Raw genomic sequence first — 23,728 nt, 5'->3', positions numbered from 1 at the left:
TTGCTTAAAGCACTCATTCTTGGAGTCATGTGAAGACATGGGAATTTTGGCTTGCATTTAAATGCAAAATTTCTAACCCTCCAACTTGCTGAGAAAAGTTTGAGCCTATAAAGTTCTCATTCTTCAAGACTAGAAGGCAAATAAAGGACCCGATGTTAAATGGCTTAAAAGGCATGAAATTTCTAAACAATCTTGTGATTTTCTTTTTCTTTTTTTGGTGTGTGTGGGGCTGACTCAAGATATTTGAAAGGTTGGGGTTGGCAATGCTTACAGCAAAGACTCACCATAACTCTGGAGAGGTGAGTTTGTTCATTCTGTACCATACAGTGGAATCTGGGAGAGCAGTGATGTTCTGATCAACTTTATAGTGCTGGAGCCTAGCAAAGCATATGCATGGTGGGTGCATTTCTTCCTCCTTTTCTATTCTCTTCACCTACTGTGTCTGCATCTTTCTATCCTGTAAGCATCACAGCTTGCTTAGACAGGGTGAGACCACATTTTTCACCCTTACTTTAAGGGGTCTTAACTCAGTTAAACATCTAAAAATTGTATTTCTGGGCACGGTCAGAGACTTAAGTTACTTATGCATCCAAGGGACATTAATTGGGCTCACAATTTTGTGAGTAAAAGAAACAGAGGTCAACTGAAACAGAAGAGGAGAAGAAGGAGTAAAAGGAAGGGACCAGGGAGTTAGGGAAGTAGAGAGGTGTGGGGTCATTCCCCAAGAGTCCAAGTTGGGGGTTCTCCAGGATCCTTTTCTGTCCATAGTAGTCCTCTGAGTGCTGATTCCAACTTGGATAAGAAGCTTTGGGGCATGGATAATGGTGGCAGAATTGTGCAGTCAGTTGTGACGAGGTGAAAATACAAGACAGCAGAGCTGGCATGGGATGGAGCAGGGCAGAGTGCTACAACTGGCTGACCAGAGTGGGGAGGTATGGAGAATGACTGGAGTGAGGGATGATTAGGACCAGGCTCACCCCAGGAGAGGTGACTGGGGAGGAACTAAGTTAGGGGTTGGTTGTGTCCCAGGTGAGGGTACATCCCTGGCATTGGGATCCCTGACCCACAGTCCCTGGTCTGGGCTGTCCTCAGAAAGGCAGGGAGCAGGCATAGAGACCTCCCAGCACAAAGGCTGGCACAGCGAGAGGGGTATGGGGACAGAACTTGGGAAGCACTGCCTGCCTCTAGGGACTTATTTCTCCTGGAGCCCCTGACAGATTCTGCAGCTGAATGGAACAGGGGCTAGAACTTGTGTCTGTGCCCATCTCCTTCTGCTCTTTTCCCCACACTTGGGTCTGGGGCTGTGCAAGTATTGCTTTTCCTGGGACTGCTGCACTGGGGCTGTAATGGCAGCAGCCAGAGGGTTCCAGAAGAACTCTTCTTAGGGCTCCTAGGGAATGAACCAGCCCACTCCCATTTGCTTCTCCAGCTCCATGGCCCCTTCCTTTATTCCCTCTCTTCTATACTCTGCTTCCACCCTTGCTTCATTTATATTACTGGAGCTACCTCCTTCATGCTCAGGGTCTAATTGATTGGCATATTGGGGGTTAGGAAGGGATTTTCCCGTGGGTCAGATTGACAGATAACCTGTGGAGTTTTTGCCTTCCTCTGCAGCATGGGATATGGGTCACTTGCAGGTTTAAACTAGTGTAAATGGTGGATTCTCTGTAACTTGAAGTCTTTAAATCATGATTTGAGAAGTTCAGGAACTCAGCCAGAGGTTATGGATCTATTACAGGACTAGGAGGGTGAGGTTCTGTGGCCTGCAGTGTGCAGGAGGTCAGACTAGATTATCATGATGGTACCTACTGAGCTTAAAATCCTATGAGCCTATATCCCTTAATGTGGGCAATGGCCTCTGAGCTTGCTTCTCAATTCTGAGGTTTTGGGGGGTGAAGGAATGGGAAGGGGATGGTCTGTCGCCCTCACTTGGATGTTGCAGCATGGGCAGTGGCTTGGGCTAGCCACCTGAGACATAGCCCACCTGACCTCCTGGGTCTGCACTAGGGTGGCTAGCCCGAGACACAGCCCATGCCACAGCATCCATGCAGCTATTTTAGCATGCTAGCTCAAGTTGAGATAGAGTAAGTAAGTTTACCTCACTGCAAATCACACCTCCCAGGTGCAATGTAGATCTACCCTGAGGTTTTGAAAATACCTAGGCAGAGCTGCCAGAGCATAGCTTTCTCAAGTGCCAGTGCAAAGCTCCATACTAGATTTCAGGTGTTAAAGCAATGCTCCAGACTCTTCTGGCAGCCCTGCTGGAGAGTAACAAATTATGGAGAGCAGTAGACTGCATAAGAATTGAAAGTGGATTGGGCCTAGCACATACTCATCCTGGCCCTGCAACTATTCTGTAAAATAAAGGTTACAACAGAGAGGAGCCAGAGGTGAAAAGAGGTTAATGGGGACTGGATTGAAACATGTGTTTTGAGCAATGAGGGCAGCAGAGGGAGCATGGAGAATAAAGTACTTCTTAATTGATTCCAGTCCTTCATGACAGTTTGAGTCTGCTCTGGATAATTGGCAAAGGTTAGGTCTTAGTTCTTATACCATCCACACCAATTCACCTATCCTTACTAAAATGTCACCCAGTGTGGCCAACTTTGGCGATTTTTATCATTAGTCTCATGGTGGTGTTCTTAAAGTTCCAGCTCCTGGACCCAAGTGATTACATCAGTCTCAGTTTCCATTTTTAAAAAGCAAGTTGCTAGACCCCCTGGCTGTAGAGAAAAGCTGGAAAAGTGCAACCCAAGTGCGCCCTAAAGGTTCTGAAACCAGAAGGCAAAGAAAATAAACCTAATTTTTGTTAATTTCATGATTTCAATGGATGTGGTTGGTGATCTTTTGCAAGCTTGAGGTTGGCAATGCAATGTACTTCCTCTTCCTGCAAGTGAAGGGCGGCAAGGGAAGGAAGGGTGTAGATCCTGTCTAACCCTATTGCTGCTATGCTGGGAAGGCCAGAAAGAGCTTTGCTCCCTCTCCTGATCTCTGCTGTTTGAGACAGTTTTCCTGATTGTATTTATATTGGCAACAACATGCTCTCGCATTCATTATGACTTTGTTTTGCCCGATGAGAAGTATGAGCCATATAATGACCCTCTACCTGTCCTCCTCCAGAAAACATCCTGAACAAAGCTGTCAGGCCAGCAGATCCTGATTATCTTCTCTCTGAAATCCCTTTAACATGCAACTAGCTTGGAGGGAACCCTCCCTAAATTATATTAGTCAGATCTTTGTTCTCTAGGAAGTCTGCCGTGTTTGTGTCAGTAGCTGCAGAGACTCCTTTCCTGCAAGAAAGTTGCGTGTAATATGAAAATTGAATGAGGTTAAGTGATGGTATGGAACACCAAGAGAAAGAGCCAAAGTATATCAACTAACTAATATGCAAACAAATCTCTCATGATGAGCTGTGATAATTCAATTAAAGCTGGATACTTCAGTTTGAGGAGGCTTTATCATATTAAATGAGAGCTCCTCCCCCCTCTACTGCAAATGGCTTACAGATGTGCAGGTCCCAGTCTCAGAAGATGTTTAATTCATTTTGAAGTGCTGATTGGAAGATAAGTTAATAAATGCTTTTATTTTTCTATTATCTTATTTCTGTTACTGGAACAGATCAGCCATTTCATTCCCAAAGTAATGCATGCATAGCTCCTCATTATTTTACTGGTGATGTTAGATCTGTAATGTGTTTACAGATGAAACAGCCAGTTTCAGAACACTGTAAAACATCATTTCACTACCAGGTTTTCATCTGGGAAAACTACTCTATGGATTATTTACCTTTTTTCCAAATTTGTAAGAAACAGTGGATGTACAATCCATTACAATACAAAGTTAAGCTATAATGTTGCTGGCTCAATGGTAGTAAGATTCCAACTAAGGTTAAGTCCCCTTAAAGAAAAAAATATGTACCCTGTATATTCTACCCCAGTGGTTTTCAATCTGTGGTTTGCAGACCCTTGGGGTCCACAGATTGTCTAAGATTTCCAAAGGTGTCTGCACCTCCATTCAAAAATTGCTGTGGGTCCCCAAATGAAAAAAGGTTGAAAACCCAAACCTGGCTAGATAAATACACCTTGCAGAGTCCCTGGAAGAGCGACACACTCAGGCCTTGTCTAAGCACAGAAGTTGTACTGATTTAACTATACTGATATAGTTAAAGTGGTTAATATGGGCGCAGTTAGACTGGCAAAAATGTGCCACTATCCACACTAACAGTTGTACTGGCATAACTATAATGATCAAGAAAATCACACCCCTAACTAATGTAGTTTTTATACTGGTAAAAGAAAAAAAATTGTACATCGACCACACCTCAGAATGGGGAGTTAGTTGTAGAATTAATGACTCTTTCTGAAAACATCCTTGCACCAGATACCTCCCATTTGTAACTGGAGACAATGCAAACAAATTACCTTAATAGCAGCAGTCTCAACTGAAAATACTGGGCCACATTTGGATTCCATTTAGGAGCCATAAATACACACACACACACATATATAATATATATATATATAATTTGGAGATATACCTAGCTCATAGAATGGGCAGGGACCCCAAAACGTCCAGTCCAGTCCTCTGCCTTCACAACAGGACCAAGCACCGTCATCCCTGACAGATTTTTGTCCTAGATCCCTAAATGGCACCATCAAGGCTTGAGCTCATAAGCCTAGGTTTAGCAGGCCAATGCTCAAACCACTGAGGTATCCCTCCCCTCAAATCCTAAGGGATAATATGGTCCATTAATACTTTTATAGTGCGTGGGATTGTCCATATCTTCATTCTGACAGGACTGACTGTTAAGGAGTAATGAACCTGAAGACGTTCAGATTTGGGATTTAGTTACAGCGTGACAGGGTTCGTGTTTCAGCATTGGATTTTGACATAAACATGACACTTGCCCATTAAAATCTGCACTCTGGATGACATATGAACCTGTTTGTTCAGCCCCTCAACAGCGACAAGTCATGAAATTTCATAATAAAATGCTTCCCTTGAAACAGATTCATTCTGTGTCATGATGGTGTGATATAAAAACAGCTAATTGCCCTGCCAAGCTTGCATCATTTCTGCCACACTAATTGCATGGTATTGTTCTCAGTCAGACAATGTAGACATGACAATTCATGGGTTACTGAAGAATGTTTAACACACACCAAAGAGGGTTGCTTAGTGGAAAGGAAACCTTCCATTTGAGTAACAGAAGTGTTTTCAACACTTGTCAAAGAAGTGTTTATGAATCTGATTCCCTCAGCTCAATTTTCCCCTGCCTCCAAGCTCCTCTTGGCATGAGGGGAGGAGAGTTCCTTTAAAGTTCCTCGATTCTGCCCTGATCCAACAGTAGTTAGAACAGCCTAGGATGCTGTTCCAGTTTATGCCCTTAGGGATATTGCATCGGTTGAGGAGCAGTGTAGCAGAGTTCTGCTGGCACGGGAGCCCCCCTCCTTCTGATTTAGGTGACTAGGGAGCTCCCCTCCATATGGGGAATTTTCTGGGAGCCATTTATGGCCATGCACTTTGCACTGCCTGAGTGACACACAGGGTCTGGATTGTACAGGAAAATCAGGTTCTCTCTTCCATTGACCTGAAATCTATTTGCATTCCATGCATTAGCATTTAAATAAAACTTACTAACAGCCAGAGCTCATGACTCAGACTGTAGCTCTTCAGGGCAGGGACCCTCTGTTTGCTGTGTTTGTACAGCACCTAACACAATTGGGTACTGGTCTGTGACTGAGGTTCCTACGTACTACCATAATATAAAAAAATTTAAAACAGATCTAAGGCTATGTCTGGGAGCTGCTCAGTTTCTTTGGCACTCCCTTGATCTTGGGCCAGCTGTGTGTCTGGCTGTGTTAACTAGTATTGGTGCTAATGGCCCCAAATGAGATAAGACAGCCTAGGCTAGCCAGCAGTATGGAGTTGCCCCAATCATTCCTCCTCTGCTGGCCATAGGGTATGTGATGCAGGGTCTGTTGCAGCTGTTCTGCACCACCCAAGGATCCCCCTATGCTGTAGGGATCCTTCCTGTACCTGGTCAAACTGGCTATTGGGCAGTTTTAGTTTGGTACAGAGCTGCCCTAATGCACTGGAGCAAGGATCTAAACTCTCTCCTTTATGCTGAATGCCTTGCATATTACCGTGAACACCCTTGGAAGGCACTATTTAGCTGAAATGTTTGCTTAGTTGGGACTGACTGCACTGAGGTGATGGATGCTTTTGAATGCATGGTAGATTTTAAAGCACACAGAAAAAATGTAAATGGACATATTTGGCACCACAATGAGTGTTGTGTGTATTTTTAATAAAGTAGTATGTCCTCTTCAGTAGAGACTTTTTAATTAGAGTTTAGTCAGATTTACATTTAGCTCCATAGATATTATTATATTGTCATTTCCTGCCTGTCTGGAGCCCAGCCTAGGTTAATGCTATTATCATGCATGCCCTTTCACAACTGTTCTCATTTTCTTACAGTGTGTCTAGAGCCCTGACTACATGTAATGATTAGAAATGTCTTTTCATACAAGCATGATTTTTAAATCAGTATTTGCAAGGGACTTCTTTTGAGATTACATTTTATTATAGCCATCACTAGTGCTTTCTTCTGGCTGCAGTCAGGTGTTTCTGTTGTTTGGATTGAAATACGAGGTTGATCTCATTATTGCTATTATCACTAGGGTGTATAGCACTTGTAGCACTTGGTGAAGCAACTTTCTAGTGCCAGTGATTTAGTTTTACTGAATTTTCATGAACCAATCAAAGGATTATACTGCTGTTAAATTAAACGATTTGGTTCCAAGGTTTAGTACACATGTAAGCAGAGACCCAGCTCAACTGCTGATTGAATTAAGCAGAAGACACTGTAAATCAAACAAGTCTTAAAAATTTCTGCTAGGACTTTATTAAAGACATTTAAGCCTCATCTACACTACAGTTTCAACCGTGTCAGGAATCTACCTGTTTATACTCCAGTTGTCTCCTGATCCAGTTATAACCAGTTCCATTTTGAAGTGTAAATGAGATTTTTGCCTTTATTTATCCAAGGTTTTAGCATAGTTCCAGGGATGTAGTTAAAAGAGAGTTTGCACTACAAAATGGAACCATAATGTGACCAGATGCTTCAACATGGTTGTGTTTGTAGGGTAGATGGACCTTAGTTTACTGTTACAAAAAAACAACTCTTGTTTGCAAAACAATCCACCTACCAAAAAAACTACATGTACTTTTAAGTCCATGTTAAAGAATTTCTTGTGAAAGAATTAACATTTGGGTTTAAAATATCACAAATGAGTATATATCTATTACCTTTAAGTAACTGATTAGTGACAACATAGTCTGTCCAGATGGACATGAGTTTTAAAAATAAACCCATATAAAGGGTATTCTTTGATCCAAACATCAGTTTTCATGTGAAATTGTAATATGTGTCTTATGATAGAATAAACACTCATTATAGAAAAGTCAATTGGAAAGCTGTCTCACTATGGATAATTCTGATTATTCCTTAAAGACTAACAGATGTATTGGAGCATAAGCTATCGTGGGTGAATGCCCACTTTGTCAGACACATATCTGATTATTCCATCCTCTCTTTTTGAACCTAGTTACCTTGGAAGTCTAGCAAGTGTCATCAGTAAACAACACATGCAGTGGCTGTGGGGCTTCAGTGGAAGGAAGCCCTTTTGGATAGGCAAGTATACCAAATGTTAAGTATGACTGTCTCCTGGAGAACAGTAGTGTCTATGAGCTTTACTTTGGAACATAGGAACACAGACCAACTGTCCATCTGGTCTATTGTCTTTTTCCCTTAAGTTGCCTTTATTGAATACTTAAGAGAAATGTATAAAAAGAAAGTTCAGGTTCTGCAAATATGTAACATAGAGAGGTATTTCATCTTAATTTCTCACCCAGCCCCCTACCCCGGGATAATCAGTTTTATATTAGTGCAACTCCATTGACCTCAGCGGTATAAAGCCGTTGTAATGGAGCAGAGAATCAGGTTCAACGGATTTAGTGAGTTCATATATTTCCATCTGGGATCTTGTCTAGACTAGGAAAATAGGATATGTCTAAATATCTTAGCTAATACTATTTTAAATACTGTTTGTGTGTTTGGGGTGAACCAACTAACATTTTAAAGGTGGTAAGCTGTGCCTGCACTAGGTGAAAAGACATGTTTAAAATCGTTAGCCAACACGTTTTCAGACATGAACTATTTTCTTAGTCTAGACAAGGCCCATATGAATGTTAAAAGGATGACAGGAATTTGTTTTCACAATGGGGTGGGATAAAGTTTGAAGCTGCATTGTTGACTAGAATATGCTTACTAGGCAAATTAAGATAAATATCACAAGAAAATCTTGGACATAAAGTATAGAGAAATGGAGACATTTTGGGGTGGTGATAGTAAGGGAAAGGATGCTGTCTCCTTGTTCACATGATGCTAGTTGCCTTACCAGAAGTTACACTGTATTTTACTTGCAGTCCTGGTATACTCTCTTCAGGACTATCCCTAGGAGGGTGCAGGTCCTAGGGTAGAACTGACAGATTCGTCTCTTCTGGGACTGACCATGCTGGCCAATCACGCTGGCCCGCGGGGCCCCCCAAAGCTCCCTATTTGCCCTACCCAAGGGGTGGCTCTGGCTCTTTTCCCTCAAAACAGTCTTGTGTGTACTTCTCGTTAGAGAAATAGAAGAATAGGTGTTCTTTTGTAGCAGGAGCCTTCAGACTGGAGGTGAAATGCATATCACTGACTTGATCTTTTTGATTCAAATTAGGCTTTAACGATCAAGTTAGTCCTGGCCATTGGGAGTGGCATGGAGGAGAACCTGTCACCTTCACAAACTGGAGAAGAAGTCCATCTCGCCTTTCAAAGCAAGGAAAGAATTGTGTTTTGGTGCAGAGGCGAGGGAAATGGCAAGCAAAAGACTGTAGGAAGGGTACTAAGCACAACTATGTCTGCTCAAGAAAGCTGTAAACAAAACTGACACTCATACCCATCTGGCCTTTCTTGTGCACAGAATGTTTAACTTATATTTGCAGTACTCTGAGAGTATAAGTTTAGAAAAGAAACTTCATTATTACCAGGGTTTATTTTTATACTCCTGCTGTGGTATATTAGAGTCAAATTGAGTGAATGCGGTAGCACAGTGCTAAGCCTACCAAGGAAGGGGTGGGCAAATAGGTTCTCATTATAGAGACCCTCAGTCTAGATCCAGAATTCAAGCACCATGAAGTTTCAGAATGTTTGGTTCTTGGTTTTGGTATGAGCTTATTACAACAATAGGGGCCACTTGCAAAATTTAGATCTGAATCCAATTTCAATTTTCAAACACCCCTCACAGCATTTGGATCTGTCATTTGTTCTAATGAGATGCCCAAATTTTGTTACATTGAAGACTAAAGCCTTAGGTATTACACCTAATTGCCATGTAAATTTATTAATTTACTTTTAAACAAAAATAAACTAACACAACAGTCAATTTGCAAGTTTCATGATTGCTGAATGTAAATTGTCTGTTGTTTGACTTCAGCAGCAATAAAACCTATAGATTTACAGTTCTATTATCTTTGTTTTCATTTGCAGTTATAGGGAAAGAAGTGGCGGGGGAAGGGGTAATGGGCTCATCTGCAGAGTAAGCTCTGTTGCTGATATTGGGTTGCTGTTAGGGATGCTAATGCTTCTATCATTGCTGTTCTAGCTTGGTACCTGATTCAGAACTCACTGGAGTCCATGGGAAGAATCTCAGTGGGAGATGGATCAGCAGAGCCATCCAGAGGATTCAGGGGGCCTTGGGTATTTGGTGGCTGGGGGTCCCCGCTTCGGTGTTAATTCAGCGGTGAGGGGTCCTTACGCTCCGGGACCCACTGCCGAATTACTGCCGACGACCCGGCGCTTCGGCAACAGGTCCCGCTTCGGCAGTAATTCAGCGGCAGGGGGGCGGAAGGACCCCCCCGCCACCGAAGACCTGGAGTGGAAGAAGGTCTGAGGGCCTGGGCCCCATGAGAGTTTTCCAGGGGCCCCGAAAAACTCTCGTGGGAGCCCCTGTGGGGCCAGGAGCCTGAGGCAAATTGCCCCACTTCCCCTCCCTTCTGGGCGGCCCTGTTGATCAGGCCCACAGTGCAGGAGCACCATGGGGAAGGAAGTCTGCTTTTGTCTTCTCTTCGCCTTGCTCACCTGCACAATAATAAATAAATAGATAGATAGATAGATGGTAAATTTTCAGAGTGGAGAGGGGTAACTAGTGGTATTCCCCAACGGTCAGTCCTAGGGCCAATCCTATTCAACTTATTCATAAATGATCCGGAGAAAGGGGTAAACAGTGAGGTGGCAAAGTTTGCAGATGATACTGAACTTCTCAAGATAGTTCAGAACAAAGCAGACTGAAGAACTTCAAAAAGATCTCACAAAACTAAGTGACTGGGAAACAAAATGGCAACTGAAATGTAATGTGGATAAATGTAAAGTAATGCACATCGGAAGAAATAACCTCAACTATACATACAATATGATGGGAGCTAATTTAGCTACAACTAATCAGGAAAGATACCTTGGAGTCATCGTAGATAGTTCTCTGAAGATGTCCAGGCAGTGTGCAGCGGCAGTCAAAAAAGCAAACAGGACGTTAGGAATCATTCAAAAAGGGATAGAGAATAAGAAGGAGAATATCTTATTGCCTTTATATAAATTCATGGTATTCCCAAATCTTGCATACTGCATACAATGTGGTCTCCTCATCTAAAAAAAGATATACTGGCATTCAAAAAGGTTCAGAGAAGGGCAAATAAAATGATTAGGGGTTTAGAATGGGTCCAATCTGAGGACAGATTAAAGAGGCTAGGACTTTTCAGCTTGGAAAAGAGGAGACCAAGGGGGAATATGATAGAGGTATATAAAATCATGAGTGATGAGTGACGTGGAGAAAGTGAATAAGGAAAAGTTATTTACTTGTTTCCATAGTATAAGAACTAGGGGCCACCAAATGAAATTAATGGGCAGCAGGTTTAAAATAAATAAAAGGAAGTTCTTCTTCACACAGCACACAGTTAACCTGTGGAACTCTTTGCCTGAGGAGGTTGTGAAGGCTATAACAGGGTTTAAAAGAGAGTTAGATAAATTCATGGAGCTTAAGTCCATTAATGGCTATTAGCCAGGGCAGGTAAAGAATGGTATCCCTAGCCTCTGTCAGAAAGGGGAGATGGATGGCAGGAGAGAGATCACTTGATCATTACCTGTTAGGTTCACTCCCTCTGGGGCACCTGGCATTGGTAGACAGGAGACTGGGTTGGATGGACCTTTGGTCTGACCCAGTATGGCCATTCTTATGTCCAGCCACAATCCAACCCCAAATACTTTAGATACTAATTGGATCTGCCCACCTGGACCCGATTACAAATACAATCCTTAGGCCTTTTTTTAAAATTCAAGTTTATTTCTGAGAAAGTTTTTAAAAACTCAGAATTTGATTGGAACAAAAACTGCTAGAAAAATAACTTCTTAATGTAGTGTACTGAATACACTACAGAATTGCTGTGTCTAACGAGTTTCTCAGGGTAACCTTTTTGCCTCAAGATCTAATGACATCAGAGGTGAGCAATACTGCAGTATGAGGGTGTGAGTCTCTCGTGTGAAAGGCCTACACAAGGCCTTTCGCACCATTTAAGCTCCCCAGTGTGGCTGTGTGGAGGGAAGGGGAATGGATGGAGTGGCCTCACACAGGGCATCAGCACTCCCAGAACTCTGCAGAGGGGTCTCTCTGCCAGTTTGGAATAGGCCAGCACGGATGGGGCTGTTGGGGCCAGGCCAAAGCAGGCCTGGCATGACCAAATCTAATCACTTAATGCCACCTTGGGAGAACAGAGGGGTAGCAGTACAGATGGCAGTAACTATGCAGCAGCCTTGCTTTCTTTTCTGTGGTTTTGTACATGTCCCTATGTGTAAATTCCATCACCCACCCCACTTAGTTCCCCCTGCTAATAGGCTTTGTGCTGGGAGAGTTGGATTTCAGCATAAAACTGTACAATAACATGAGAGGAAATCTATCCTGGGCCAAATCCTGCCATCCTTTTACAGGCAGAGTCCCCAGTGATCTCAAAGGGAGTTGTGCTTGAGTAGGAGTAGGGAAGGATTTAGCCCTATGTGTGTCACACTCTCATTTAAACCAGCCTTAAAGTAATTGAAGAGGATTTAAGATAGGTCCATCAACAACAATGCAAACTGTGTATGCTTAATAGCCTCACTAGATTTTTTTTTTCTATACATTAATACAGTTAAAAATCTTGTTTCCAAGTATTGTGAATGTTTAGATATAAGAACCACTTAAATCATTTCATAATATCTGAATTCTCTTTGGTCTTTCCTTAAATTCACAGATAGAATTTGAACAGCTTTTGTATTTCTGGCAAGGATACTGAGGGCTTGGCTACACTTGAGAGTTACAGCGCTGGTGGTGGCTTTACAGCACTGTAACACTCCCCGTCCACACTGGCAAGGCACATACAGCGCTGTATCTCCCTGGCAATAGCGCTGGCTGTGCTCCACCTCGATGAGAGGAATAAAGAGAACAGCACTGCTCTTGCAGCGCTGGGGTGCCAGTGTAAACAGTGATTAATCTTACTACGCTGTAACTGACCTCCGGAACCTTCCCATAATGCTTTTCAAGTAAAGATAACACTCTTTGTTTTGTTGTGAACTCGGAGCTCCCAGAGCTGCATATCTAAAAAACAAACAAAGCTACTGTTTGATGTGAATGAGGCAGGCAGGGAGATGAAAGTCCACAGCTAGTGTTTGCTTGAGGAGAGAAGCAGCCCGGAGGTGGGGAGAGTGTGGTCCGTTTTGGAGCAGCTGCTTATCTGGTCTGAAGGCTGTTTGCATTTAGTGAATGAGAGAGGGGTGGGGGCAGGGGTCAAAACTTTTAAAATGATTGAAGGTAGGTGCTGTGTCTCTTCAAGTCCTTAGAACTTGCAAGGCAGGGAGCTCACAGTGTCAGCTCCAAAAATCCACTCTGTCTCCCCCACGTTCCCTGTCACACTCCACCCCCCCTCTTTTGAAAAACACATTGCAGCCACTTGAACGCTGGGATAGCTGCCCATAATGCACCACTTCCAACACTGCTGCAAATGCTGCAAAGGTGGCCACACTGCAGCGCTGGTAGCTGTCAGTGTGGCCACAATGCAGCGCTTTCCCTACACAGCTGTACAAAGACAGCTTTAACTCCCAGCGCTGTACAGCTGCAAGTGTAGCCAAACCCATAGGTTCAAAGAATGTAATGAATCCAAACCTGGTCAATGAGAGCACTGGATGGCTCAAGGACTGTTAGTCAGAGGGATATAATATACTTCCATGTAAATCACTGGTTTGAATACATTCCCATGTCAGTAGTGGCAGAAAGTATTGACATCTCAGGGATGTTCAATGAACTATGGGCCTGATCCAAAGCCCACTGAGGTCACTGAAATTGTTTTCATTGATGTCAGTGGCTTGTGGATTTGACTCCGTTAAAGATTATGGTGGGTGAGGTTGTTCAGGTCTCAGAAGACAAACTTTGCTATCAGAAGTTCTGAGAGTTCAACAGAGAGATCAAAAACTTAATGGGCATGGAGAATGAACTTATACACTCACTCACTGATGTAGTCCCTCCAGGCTGCACTTATTCTGTGAATAAAAAGAGGACTTAATTCACCAGGACTGTCCGCTCAGCATCTTTCACAAGCATAAAAAATGTGCAATAAAAGTTCAGTGAAAAAAATCTAATGTATTCCTCAAGCAAGAGCCTATTTTTTTGAATTTGTGTTAATAAATGTATAATTAACTTTATACAGATCAAACTTGCCTTTTTTTAAATTAATTTGGAAACAAAAATCCAGAAGAGAATGTTCTAATTCCCTGTAGTGGGCACTGCAACTGAGAACTTTATTTACATTTTGATTTGCGTTCATTTTTTCTAAATACTAGAGAGAATTATGTATATAGTTCTATCAACACTGTGGTTCTACCTTATTTAAATCACTAGACTGGTTCTAATCTAATATTTGTACCAAAAATAGCATGTTACATGCATTATATTTACTGTTATACCTAAATATGTACTGTATACTTATAAAAATAAATCCTATACGATAGCTGTGGACGTGTCTCTTAAAAGCTTTCTTCCTGTGACAGAGACTGTGGTGATGAGCATATTAAAAATGTGTTTATAAGTAATAAGCACAATACATCTGTTGTATGCTGTATACAGCTACTGAAATCTGTTTTCCTTTAATGTTACTACCTCTTTTGGGTGCATACATGGGGTTGTTTTTGTAGAATCACTCATGAATGTTTGGCTGCGTCTGTTTTTTAAGCAGATGAGCATTAGAATATTTTATTTTAGGAAATAGATCCAAAGAAGGACACAGGCTTTGCCAACAGAGATAAGAAAGGGAAAAGTGAGAAAGGTATGCTTTCAGTTTTAAAAATCACATTTAAAAACTGATTTATAGATTCATAGATTTTTACGGCCAGAAGGGCCCCGTGATCATCTAGTCAAGTTGCCTGCATAATGCAGGCCACAGAAACTCACCTAGGGATTCCTACATCAAGCCTAGAACTTACCTGAACTATAGCATATATTTAAAAAGCAAAACATTGTCTTGACTTGAAGATTGCAAGTGATGGAGAATCCACCACGTCTCGCGGTAAGTTGTTCCAATGATTAATGCTGCTACCAATAACACAATATACCTTTTGCTATACATAAACCTATGGACATAAGAAGTCTTAGCCATGCATCAGCATTGATCCTTATTGCATCAGCAGTCCCAAGGTGTCCATGTTGACCTTCACTCTGCTCCCTTTATTAATATCAAGCAGAAAACATAATTGGATGAATTCTGTACAACCCAAGCATACTGAGGAGGTTAAAGCAATTACATCTTTCTACCACCAGTTGCATTTGCTTCTCAAAAGCAACATGTCCCAACAAGCAGTGATGAGCTACCAAAATATTAACAACAGGTTCCCTTCTCCTCACCGCACGAGGGGGTCATGGCAGCCCCCTCCCCCGGGACCCCTGCCCCATCCAATCACCCCTTCTCCCTGTCCCCTGACCGCCCCTGGAATCCCTTTCCCTGACTGCCCCCCTACCACCCCATCCAACCCCTGCTCCTTCCTCACTGCCTCCCCAGGACCCTTGCCCCCATTCAGTCCCCCTGTTCCCTGACCTCTACCCGCCCCACCCCTATCCATCCCCCCATGACCCCCCAAACAGCCCTGCCCTCTTCCAATACCCCCTCCCTGCTCCCTTACCGCGCTGCCGAGACCAGCACTGGTTTTGCCAGGCCTGAGCCGTGGGGGCTGGGCCGGGCCCGAACCGTGGCGCCGCTGGGGCCAGGCCGGAGCCGCGGCGCTTGGAACTGGCATTGGTGCCGGCAACACGGGGCCAGGGCCAGGACCGGCCGGAGCCACAACCGCTGGAACGGGCCCAAGCTGCAACCGCTGGGCCAAGCCCAGCACCAGAGCAATGGGGGCCAGGCCGGAGGCGTGGGGCCGAAGCTGGGGGCGCTCGGCCTGGACCGGGCTGGGGCTGCTTGGCCAGGACCAGGAGCCGGGCCGGAGGGAGCCACGGGGCTGGACCAGGGGCCCTCGGTTGTGGCTGGGGGGCGCTCGGCCAGGAGGTGCCAGGCTGGAGGGAGCCGCTCTCAGGGACCAGGACCAGGAGCTGTGCTGGAGAGAGCCGCTGAGCCAGCCGCACCTCCCCTCCACCCCAGCCTCGCAGCTTCCCGGTCTGCCTACCTGCTGATTGTTCAGGCTTCCCAGGAACAGCTGATACGGGGGAAGCGGGGGTATGGGGAGAAAAAGGGGGGCGGAGCATTCAGGAGATGAGGGGAAAGTGAGCTTGGGCGGGAGCTTTTGTTAAATAAAGCCCTTATACAACTGGTTGTCCTGGAACAACCGGTTCTAAAAGGCCTGCTAAATTTAACTATCGGTTCCTGCAAACTGGTGCGAACCGGCTCAAACTCACCACTGGTTAGGGTTCCTAAGGGTAGGGCACTTGAAACTAGGGTTAGGGTTCCTATAAGTAGGGTGCCTGGGCCTAGGGTTAAGGTTCCTATGGGTAGGGCACTTGGAACTAGGGTTAGGGATCCTATGAATAGTGCTTTCCGCCCTAAGGTTAGGGTTCCTAAGCTTAGGGCATTTAGAACTAGGGTTAGGGTTCTTATGGGTAGGGCACTTGGGGCTAGGGTTAGGATTCCTATAGGTAGACCTCCGACCATAGGGTTAAAGTTCTTAAGGGCAGGGCACTTGGAGCTAGGGTTAGCGTTCCTGTGGGTAGGGCACTTTTTGCTAGGATTAGGGTTCCGAAAGGTAGGCAACTTGGAGCTAGGGTTAGGGTTGCTATAGGTAGGCCTCCCATCCTAGTGTTACGGTTCATAAGGCTAGGGCACTTGGATCTAGTGTTAGGGTTCCTATGGGTAGGGCTTGCCACCCTAGGATTAGAGTTCCTATGGGTAGGGCACTTGGAGCTAGGGTTAGGGTTCCTATGGGTAGGGCCTCCCGCCCTAGGGTTAGGGTTTCTAAGGGTAGGGCACTTGGCGCTAGGGTTAGGGTTCCTATGGATAGGGCACTTGGAGCTAGGTTTAGGGTTCCTAAGAGTAGGGCACTTGGTGCTAGGATTAGGGTTCCTATGGGTAGGGCACTTGGAGCTAGGTTTAGGGTTCCTATGGGTAGGGCACTTGGAGCTAGGGTTAGGGTTCCTAAGAGTAGGGCACTTGGAGCTAGGGTTAGGGTTCCTATAGGTAGGCCTCCCACCCTAGTGTTACGGTTCCTAAGGGTAGGGCACTTGGCGCTGGGGTTAGGGTTCCTATGGGTAGGGAACCTGGAGCTAAAGTAAGGGTTCCTATGAGTAGGGCACTTAGACCTATGTTAGGGTTCCTATAGGTAGGGCTTTCTGCTCTAGGGTTAGTGTTCCTTAGGGTAGGGAACTTGGAGCTAGGGTTCCTTTGGGTAGGGCACTTGGAGCTAGGGTTAGGGGTCCTAAGAGTAGGGCACTTGGAGCTAGAGTTAGCATTCCTATGGGTAGAGCACTTTGAGCTAGGGTTAGTGTTCCTATGGGTAGGGCTTTCCTCCCTAGGTTTAGGGTTCCTATGCATAGGACACATGGAGCTAGGGTTAGGGTTCGTATGGGTAGGGCTTCCAACCCTAGGGTAAGTTATCCTAGGGGTAAGGAGCTTGGGCCTAGGGTTATGGTTCCTATGGGTAGGGCACTTGGAGCTAGGTTTAAGGTTCCTATGGTTAGAGCACTTGGAGCGAGGGTTAGGGGGTCCTATGGGTAGTGCTTTCCGCCCTAGGTTTAGGGTTCCTAAGGGTAGAGAACTTGGAGCTAGGGTTAGGGTTTTTATGGGTAGGGCACTTGGAAATGGGTTTAGGGTTCCTAAGGGTAGTGCACTGGGACCTAGAGCTACGGTTCCTATGGGTAGGGCACATGGAGCTAGGATTAGAGTTCCTATATGTAGTACTTCCCTCCCTACGGTTAGTGTTCCTATGGGTAGGGAACTTGGAGCTAGGATTAGGGTTGTTAAGGGTAGGGCACTGGGAGCTAGGGATAGGGTTCATATGGGTAGGGCACTTGGAGTTAGGGTTAGGGTTCCTATGGGTAGGGCACTTGGAGCTACTGTTATTGTTCCTATAGGTAGGCCTCCTGCCCTAGGGTTAGGGATTCTAAGGGTAGGGCACTTTGAGCTAGGGTTAGGGTTCCTATTGGTAGGGCTTTCTGCCCTAGGGTTCGGGTTCCTCAGGTTAGGGCACTTGAAGCTAGGGTTAGGGTTCCTATGGGTAGGGCGCCCTGCTGTCAGGTTAGGGTTCCTATGGGTAGGGCACTTGGAGCTAGGGTTAGGGTTCCTATGGGTAGGGCTTCCCATCCTAGGGTTAGGGTTCCTAAGAGTAGGGCACTTAGAGCTAGGGTTAGGGTTCCTATAGGTAGGGCTTCCTGTCGTAGGGTTAGGGTTCCTAAGCGTAGGGCCCTTGGAGCTAGGGTTAGGGTTCCTGTGGGTAGGGCACTTGAAGCTAGGGTTAGGGTTCCTATGAGTAGGGCACATGGAGCTAGGGTTAGGGTTCGTATGGGTAGGGCTTCCAACCCTAGGGTTAGGTATCCTAGGGGTAAGGAGTTTGGACCTAGGGTTATGGTTCCTATGGTTAGGGCACTTGGAGGCAGGTTTAGGGTTCCTATGGTTAGGGCACTTGGAGCTAGGGTTAGGGTTCCTATGGGTAGTGCTTCCCGCCCTAGATTTAGGGTTCCTAAGAGTAGGCTGCTTGGAGCTAGGGCTAGTGTTCCTATGCATAGGGCACTTGGAGATAGGATTAGGGTTGCTAAAAGTAGGCCACTTGGACCTAGGGTTAGGGTTCATATGGGTTTGGTACTTGGTGCTATGGTTAGGGTTCCTATGGGTAGGGCACTTGGAGCTAGGGTTAGGGATCCTATGGGTAGGGCTTCCCACCATAGGGTTAGGGTTCTTAGGGGTATGGCATTTGGAGCTAGGGTTAGGGTTCCTATGAGTAGGGCACTTAGAGCTACGTTAGGGTTCCTATGGTAGGGCTTTCCGCCCTAGGATTAGGGTACCTAAGGGTAGAGTACTTGGAGCTAGGGTTAGGGTTTTTATGGGTAGGGCACTTGGAGCTAGGTTTAGGGTTCCTATAGGTAGGGCTCCCACCCTAGGGTTAGGGTTCCTAAGGGTAGGGAACTTAGAACTAGGAGGACAGGGTCAAAATTCAAAATGATCTAGACAAACTGGAGAAATTGTCGAAGGTAAACTGGATGAAGTTCAATAAAGACAAATGCAAAGTGCTCCACTTAAGAAGGAACAATCAGTTTCACACATACAGAATGGGAAGAGACTGTCTAGGAAGGAGTATGGCAGAAAGAGATCTAGGGGTCATAGTGGACTACAAGCTAAATATGAGTCAACAGTGTGATACTGTTGCAAAAAAAGCAAATATGATTCTGGGATGCATTAACAGGTGTATTGTAAACAAGATACGAGAAGTCATTCTTCCGCTCTACTCTGTTCTGGTTAGGCCTCAACTGGAGTATTGTGTCAATTCTGGGCACTGCATTTCAAGAAAGATGTGGAGAAATTGGAGAGGGTCCAGAGAAGAGCAACAAGAATGATTAAAGGCCTTGAGAACATGACCTATGAAGGAAGGCTGAAAGAACTGGGTTTATTTAGTTTGGAAAAGAGAAGACTGAGAGGGGACATGATAGCAGTTTTCAGGTATCTAAAAGGGTGTCATCAGGAGGAGGGAGAAAACTTGTTCACCTTAGCCTCTAATGATAGAACAAGAAGCAATGGGCTTAAACTGCAGCAAGGAAGATTTAGGTTGGCATTAGGAAAAAGTTCCTAACTGTCAGGGTAGTTAAACACTGGAATAAATTGCCTAGGGAGGTTGTGGAATCTCCATCTGTGGAGATATTTAAGAGTAGGTTAGATAAATGTCTATCAGGGATGGTCTAGACAGTATTTGGTCCTGCCATGAGGGCAGGGGACTGGACTCGATGACCTCTCGAGGTCCCTTCCAGTCCGAGAGTCTATGAGTCTATGGGTAGGGCACTAGGAAATGGGTTTAGGGTTCCTCAGGGTAGCGCACTGGGACCTAGAGTTATGGTTCCTGTGGGTAGGGCACATGGAGCTAGGATTAGAGTTCCTATATGTAGTGCTTCCCGCCCTATGGTTAGGGTTCCAAAGTGTAAGGCACTTGGAGCTAGGGTTACTGTTCCTATGGGTAGGGAACTTGGAGCTAGAGTTAGGGTTGTTAAGGGTAGGGCACTGGGAGCTAGGGATAGGGTTCCTATAGGTAGGGCACTTGGAGCTAGGGATAGGGATCCTATGGATAGGGCTTCCCACCCTAGGGTTTGGGTTCCTAAGGGTAGAGCACTTGGAGATAGGGTTAGGGTTCGTATGGGTAGGGATTCCCTTTGTAGGATTAGGGTTCCTAAAGGTAGGGAACTTCGAGCTAGGGTTAGGGTTCCTATGGATATGGCTTCCCACCCTAGGGTTATGGTTCCTAAGGGTAGGGCACTTGCAGCTAGGATTAGGGTTCCTATGGGTAGCGCACTTGGAACTAGCATTAGGGTCCCTATGGATAGGGCTTCCAGCCCTAGGGCTAGGGTTCCTAAGGATAGGGCACTTGGAGCTATGGTTAGCGTTCCTATGGTCAGGGCACTTGGAGCTATGGTTATGGTTCCTATAGGTAGGCCTCATGCCCTAGGGTTAGGGATTCTAAGGGTAGGGCACTTCGAGCTAAGGTTAGGGTTCCTATGGATAGGGCTTCCCGCCCTATGCTTAGGGTTTCTAAGGGTAGGGCACTTGGAGCTAGGGTTAGGGTTCCTATGGGTAGGGCTTTCTGCCCTAGGGTTCGGGTTCCTCAGGTTAGGGCACTTGAAGCTAGGGTAGGGTTCCTATGGGTAGGGCACCCTGCCGTCGGGTTAGGGTTCCTATGAGTAGGACACTTGGAGCTACGGTTAGTGTTCCTATGGATAGGGCACTTGTAGCTAGGGTTAGGGTTCCTATGGGTAGGGCACTTTGAGCTACTGTTAGGGTTCCTATAGGTAGGCCTCCTGCCCTAGGGTTAGGGATTCTAACGGTTGGGCACTTTGAGCTTGGGTTAGGGTTCCTATGAGTAGGGCACTTTGAATTAGAGTTAGGGTTCCTACGGGTAGTGTTTCCCACCCTATGCTTAGGGTTCCTAAGGGTAGGGAACTTGGAACTAACATTAGGGTTCCTATGGGTAGGACACTTGGAGCTAGGTTAGTGTTCCTAAGGGTAAGGCACTTGGAGCTAGGGTTCGGATTCCTATAGGTAAGGCTTCCCACCCTAGGGTTAGGGTTCTTAGGGTAGGGCACTTGGAGAGAGGGTTCGGGTTCCTATGGGTAGGGCTTCCTGCCGTAGGGCTACGGTTCCTAAGAATAGGCACTTGGAGCTAGGGTTAGGGTTCCTATGGGTATGGCACTTGGAGCTAGGATTAGGTTTCCTATGGGCAGGGCTTCCCGCCCTAGGGTTAGGCAGGGCTGGCTCCAGGTTTTTTGCCGCCCGAAGCAAAAAAAATTTTTGGCTGCCCCCTGTCCCAGCCATAGGCCTCCCCCCGCAGCCCTCTGCTGCCCCAGCCCTGGGCTCTTTCACCCCACCCCACATCCCCTGCTGCCCCAGCCCTGAACTCTCTCCCCGCACACTTGCACCTTCCTTCCGCTGCAGCCCAGGGTCACTGGTAACTCGCTCCCAAGGTGGGTCATTCAGCAGGAATTTTGGATGTGCACAAAACACAGACAGGATTGGTTCCCATATGGTTACAGAGCTGCAGTAAAGTGGAATAATTTTCAGTTTGTGTGATCTGGATGCATATTATAAGACTGTCCTCCAGAAAAGTTGAGGTGCCTTTATTATTCTTTTGTTCCACTCTTTCTTTCTATGGGGAATTTGCCAATGCAATATCACGGTCTTCCTTTTAAACAAACAAACAAAAAGGCAATGGCTGTTGAAAATAGCAATTCCAGTACTAATAACCACCTTTCTCAATTTTATCCTACTTTTTCTACAGCAAGTTACAGTGGATCAGTATATTTGATTTGGGAGAAATGAAGTAACAGCTGCCAAACTGAGCTTGAGCACTCCTGAATTTTGAGGTGTTCAAATCTGGAAGGCAGGTGCTTGGTGTGTGTGTGGGGCGCTGTGGGCTCTGCAGGGGAGCACGGCAGCATGTATGCAGCGGCGTGTCTGGAGCTGCGCGGAGCCAGACACGCTGGTCTGAGTGGCACAGTAAGGGGGCTGGAGGGTTGAAGGGGTATGGGGTTCCGGGGGGGGGGGTAGTCAAGGGACAGGGAGCTGTGGGGGTTGGATGGGGCAGAGGTTCGGGGGGGGCAGTTGGGAAGGGAGAAGGGGGTTTAGATGCGTCAGAGGTTCAGGGGGGCAGTCGGGACAGGCACCGGTTGGATAGGCATGGGAGTCCCAGGGATTTGTCAGGAGACAGGTAGGGGGTGGGGTCCTGGGGGGAAATTGGGGGGGTCTCAGGAGGAGGCTGTTGGGGACAAGGAGAAGGGAGGCTTAGATAGGGGCTGGGGTCCCAAGGGGCCGTTAGAGGCAGGGGTCCCGGGAGGGGGCAATCAGGGGACAAGGAGCAGCGGCACTTAAATATGGGTGGGGTCCTGGAGGGAAGTTAGGGGCGGGGGTGCCAGAAAGGAGCAATCAGGAGACAAGGACCAGTAGTGTTTAGATAGGGGGTGAGGTCCTGAGGGGCAGGGGTCCCGGGAGGGGGTGATCAGAGAGCGGGGGGGGGAGAGAGTTGGATGGTTTGGGCTTTCTGTGAGGGGCAGTTGGAGGGAGTGGATGGTGACAGGGTGGGGCTTCCCTCCCACTGGAGTGTCCTGTTTTTTGAATATTAAAATATGGTCTCCCTACAATTCACAGCACTCACAGCATGCTGCCCCATGAGGTCCCCCTCCTTCCTTTCCAGTTGGTAGTGGCCAAGAGACTGCTGGGAAATGTAGTTCTTTCCTGCTCCAGGGCTGGCTCTATAGGCAGGGAGCTGACCAAGGAACTACAGTTCCCAGAGCGTCCTGATGATTCTCAGCTCCCATGCCGCCCCTGCAAATGGGCTGCCTCAAGCAGGTGCTAGCTTTGCTGGTGCCTAGAGCCACCCCTGGGGTTAGGGTTCCTATAGGTAGGGCACATGAAGCTAGAGTTAGGGTTCCCATGGGTAGGGCTTCCTCCCCTAGGGTTAGGGTTCCTAAGTGTACGGCACTTGCAGCTAGGGTTAGGGTTCCTATGGGTAGTGCTTCTTGCGCTAGGGTTAGGGTTCCTAAGGGTAGGGAACTTAGAGCTAGAATTAGGGTTCCTGTGGGTAGAGCACTTGGAGATAGGTTTAGGGATCCTAAGCATAGGGCACTTGGAGCAAGAGTTAGGGTTCCTGTGGGTAGGACACATGGAGCTAGGATTAGGGTTCCTATGCGTCGGGCTTCCCGTCCTAGGGTTAGGGTTCCTAAAGGTAAGGCATTTGGAGCTAGGCTTAGGGTTCCTATGGATAGGGCACTTGGAGCTAGGGTTAGGGTTCCTATGAGTAGGGCGCCCTGTCCTAAGGTTAGGGTTCCTGAGGGTAGCATACTTGGAGCTAGGGTTAGGGTTCCTAAGCATAGGGTGCCCTGTCTATGGTTAGGGTTCCTAAGGGTAGAATACTTGGGGCTAGGGTTAACGTCTCTAGGTGTTGGGCTTTCTGCACTAGAGTAAGGTATCCTAAGGGTAGGGCATTTGGAGCTAGGTTTAGGATTCCTATGGGTAGGGCTTACCTCCCTAGGGTTAGGGTTTCTATGGCTGGAGCACATAGAGCTAGGGTTAGGGTTCCTAAGGATAGGGCACTTGGAGCTTGGGTTAGGGTTCCTATAGGTAGGGCTTCCTGCCCTATGGTTAGGTTTCCTAATGGTCGGGCACTTGGAACTAGGATTAGGGTTCCTATGGTGAGGGCTTCCCACCCTAGTCATGTACATTTGCATGCTGCATAGCCTCTTAAAGTGATAGTAGGACTAAAATAGCTGCAATACCAGAGTTATGCTACTTTTTACTATTTTCATTCTTTATGTCAGAAATGTTTAATCAGAAAATTGACCTCATAAGTTTTATTTCATAAAAAATATTTATTCCAAACATCTTCAGACTTCTTTCCTAATTATTTTTGTCATCCCTGCCCCCTTCTTTCCTCTTT

General features: G+C 46.1%; 1 protein-coding gene across 3 annotated transcripts in view; it reads left to right on the top strand.

Moving 5' to 3' along the window:
* FREM1 (FRAS1 related extracellular matrix 1) overlaps positions 1-9,901 on the top strand; it is a 102,210-nt gene extending 92,309 nt beyond the window's left edge. For all 3 annotated transcript variants that reach the window (XM_030567431.1, XM_030567436.1, XM_030567437.1), the window contains 2 exons: positions 7,611-7,696; positions 8,784-9,901. In XM_030567431.1, coding sequence (XP_030423291.1) covers positions 7,611-7,696; positions 8,784-8,983 — 286 coding nt within the window. In that variant the 3' untranslated portion in view covers positions 8,984-9,901. The remainder of the gene's footprint in view (positions 1-7,610; positions 7,697-8,783) is intronic.
* The last annotated feature ends 13,827 nt before the right edge of the window (positions 9,902-23,728 follow it).

The sequence above is a fragment of the Gopherus evgoodei genome, chromosome 6 (assembly GCF_007399415.2).
Source record: "Gopherus evgoodei ecotype Sinaloan lineage chromosome 6, rGopEvg1_v1.p, whole genome shotgun sequence".
Lineage (NCBI taxonomy): Eukaryota > Metazoa > Chordata > Testudines > Testudinidae > Gopherus > Gopherus evgoodei.
The sequence above is the reverse complement of the archived record's forward strand: the minus strand, read 5'-3'. Positions and strand labels throughout refer to the sequence as shown.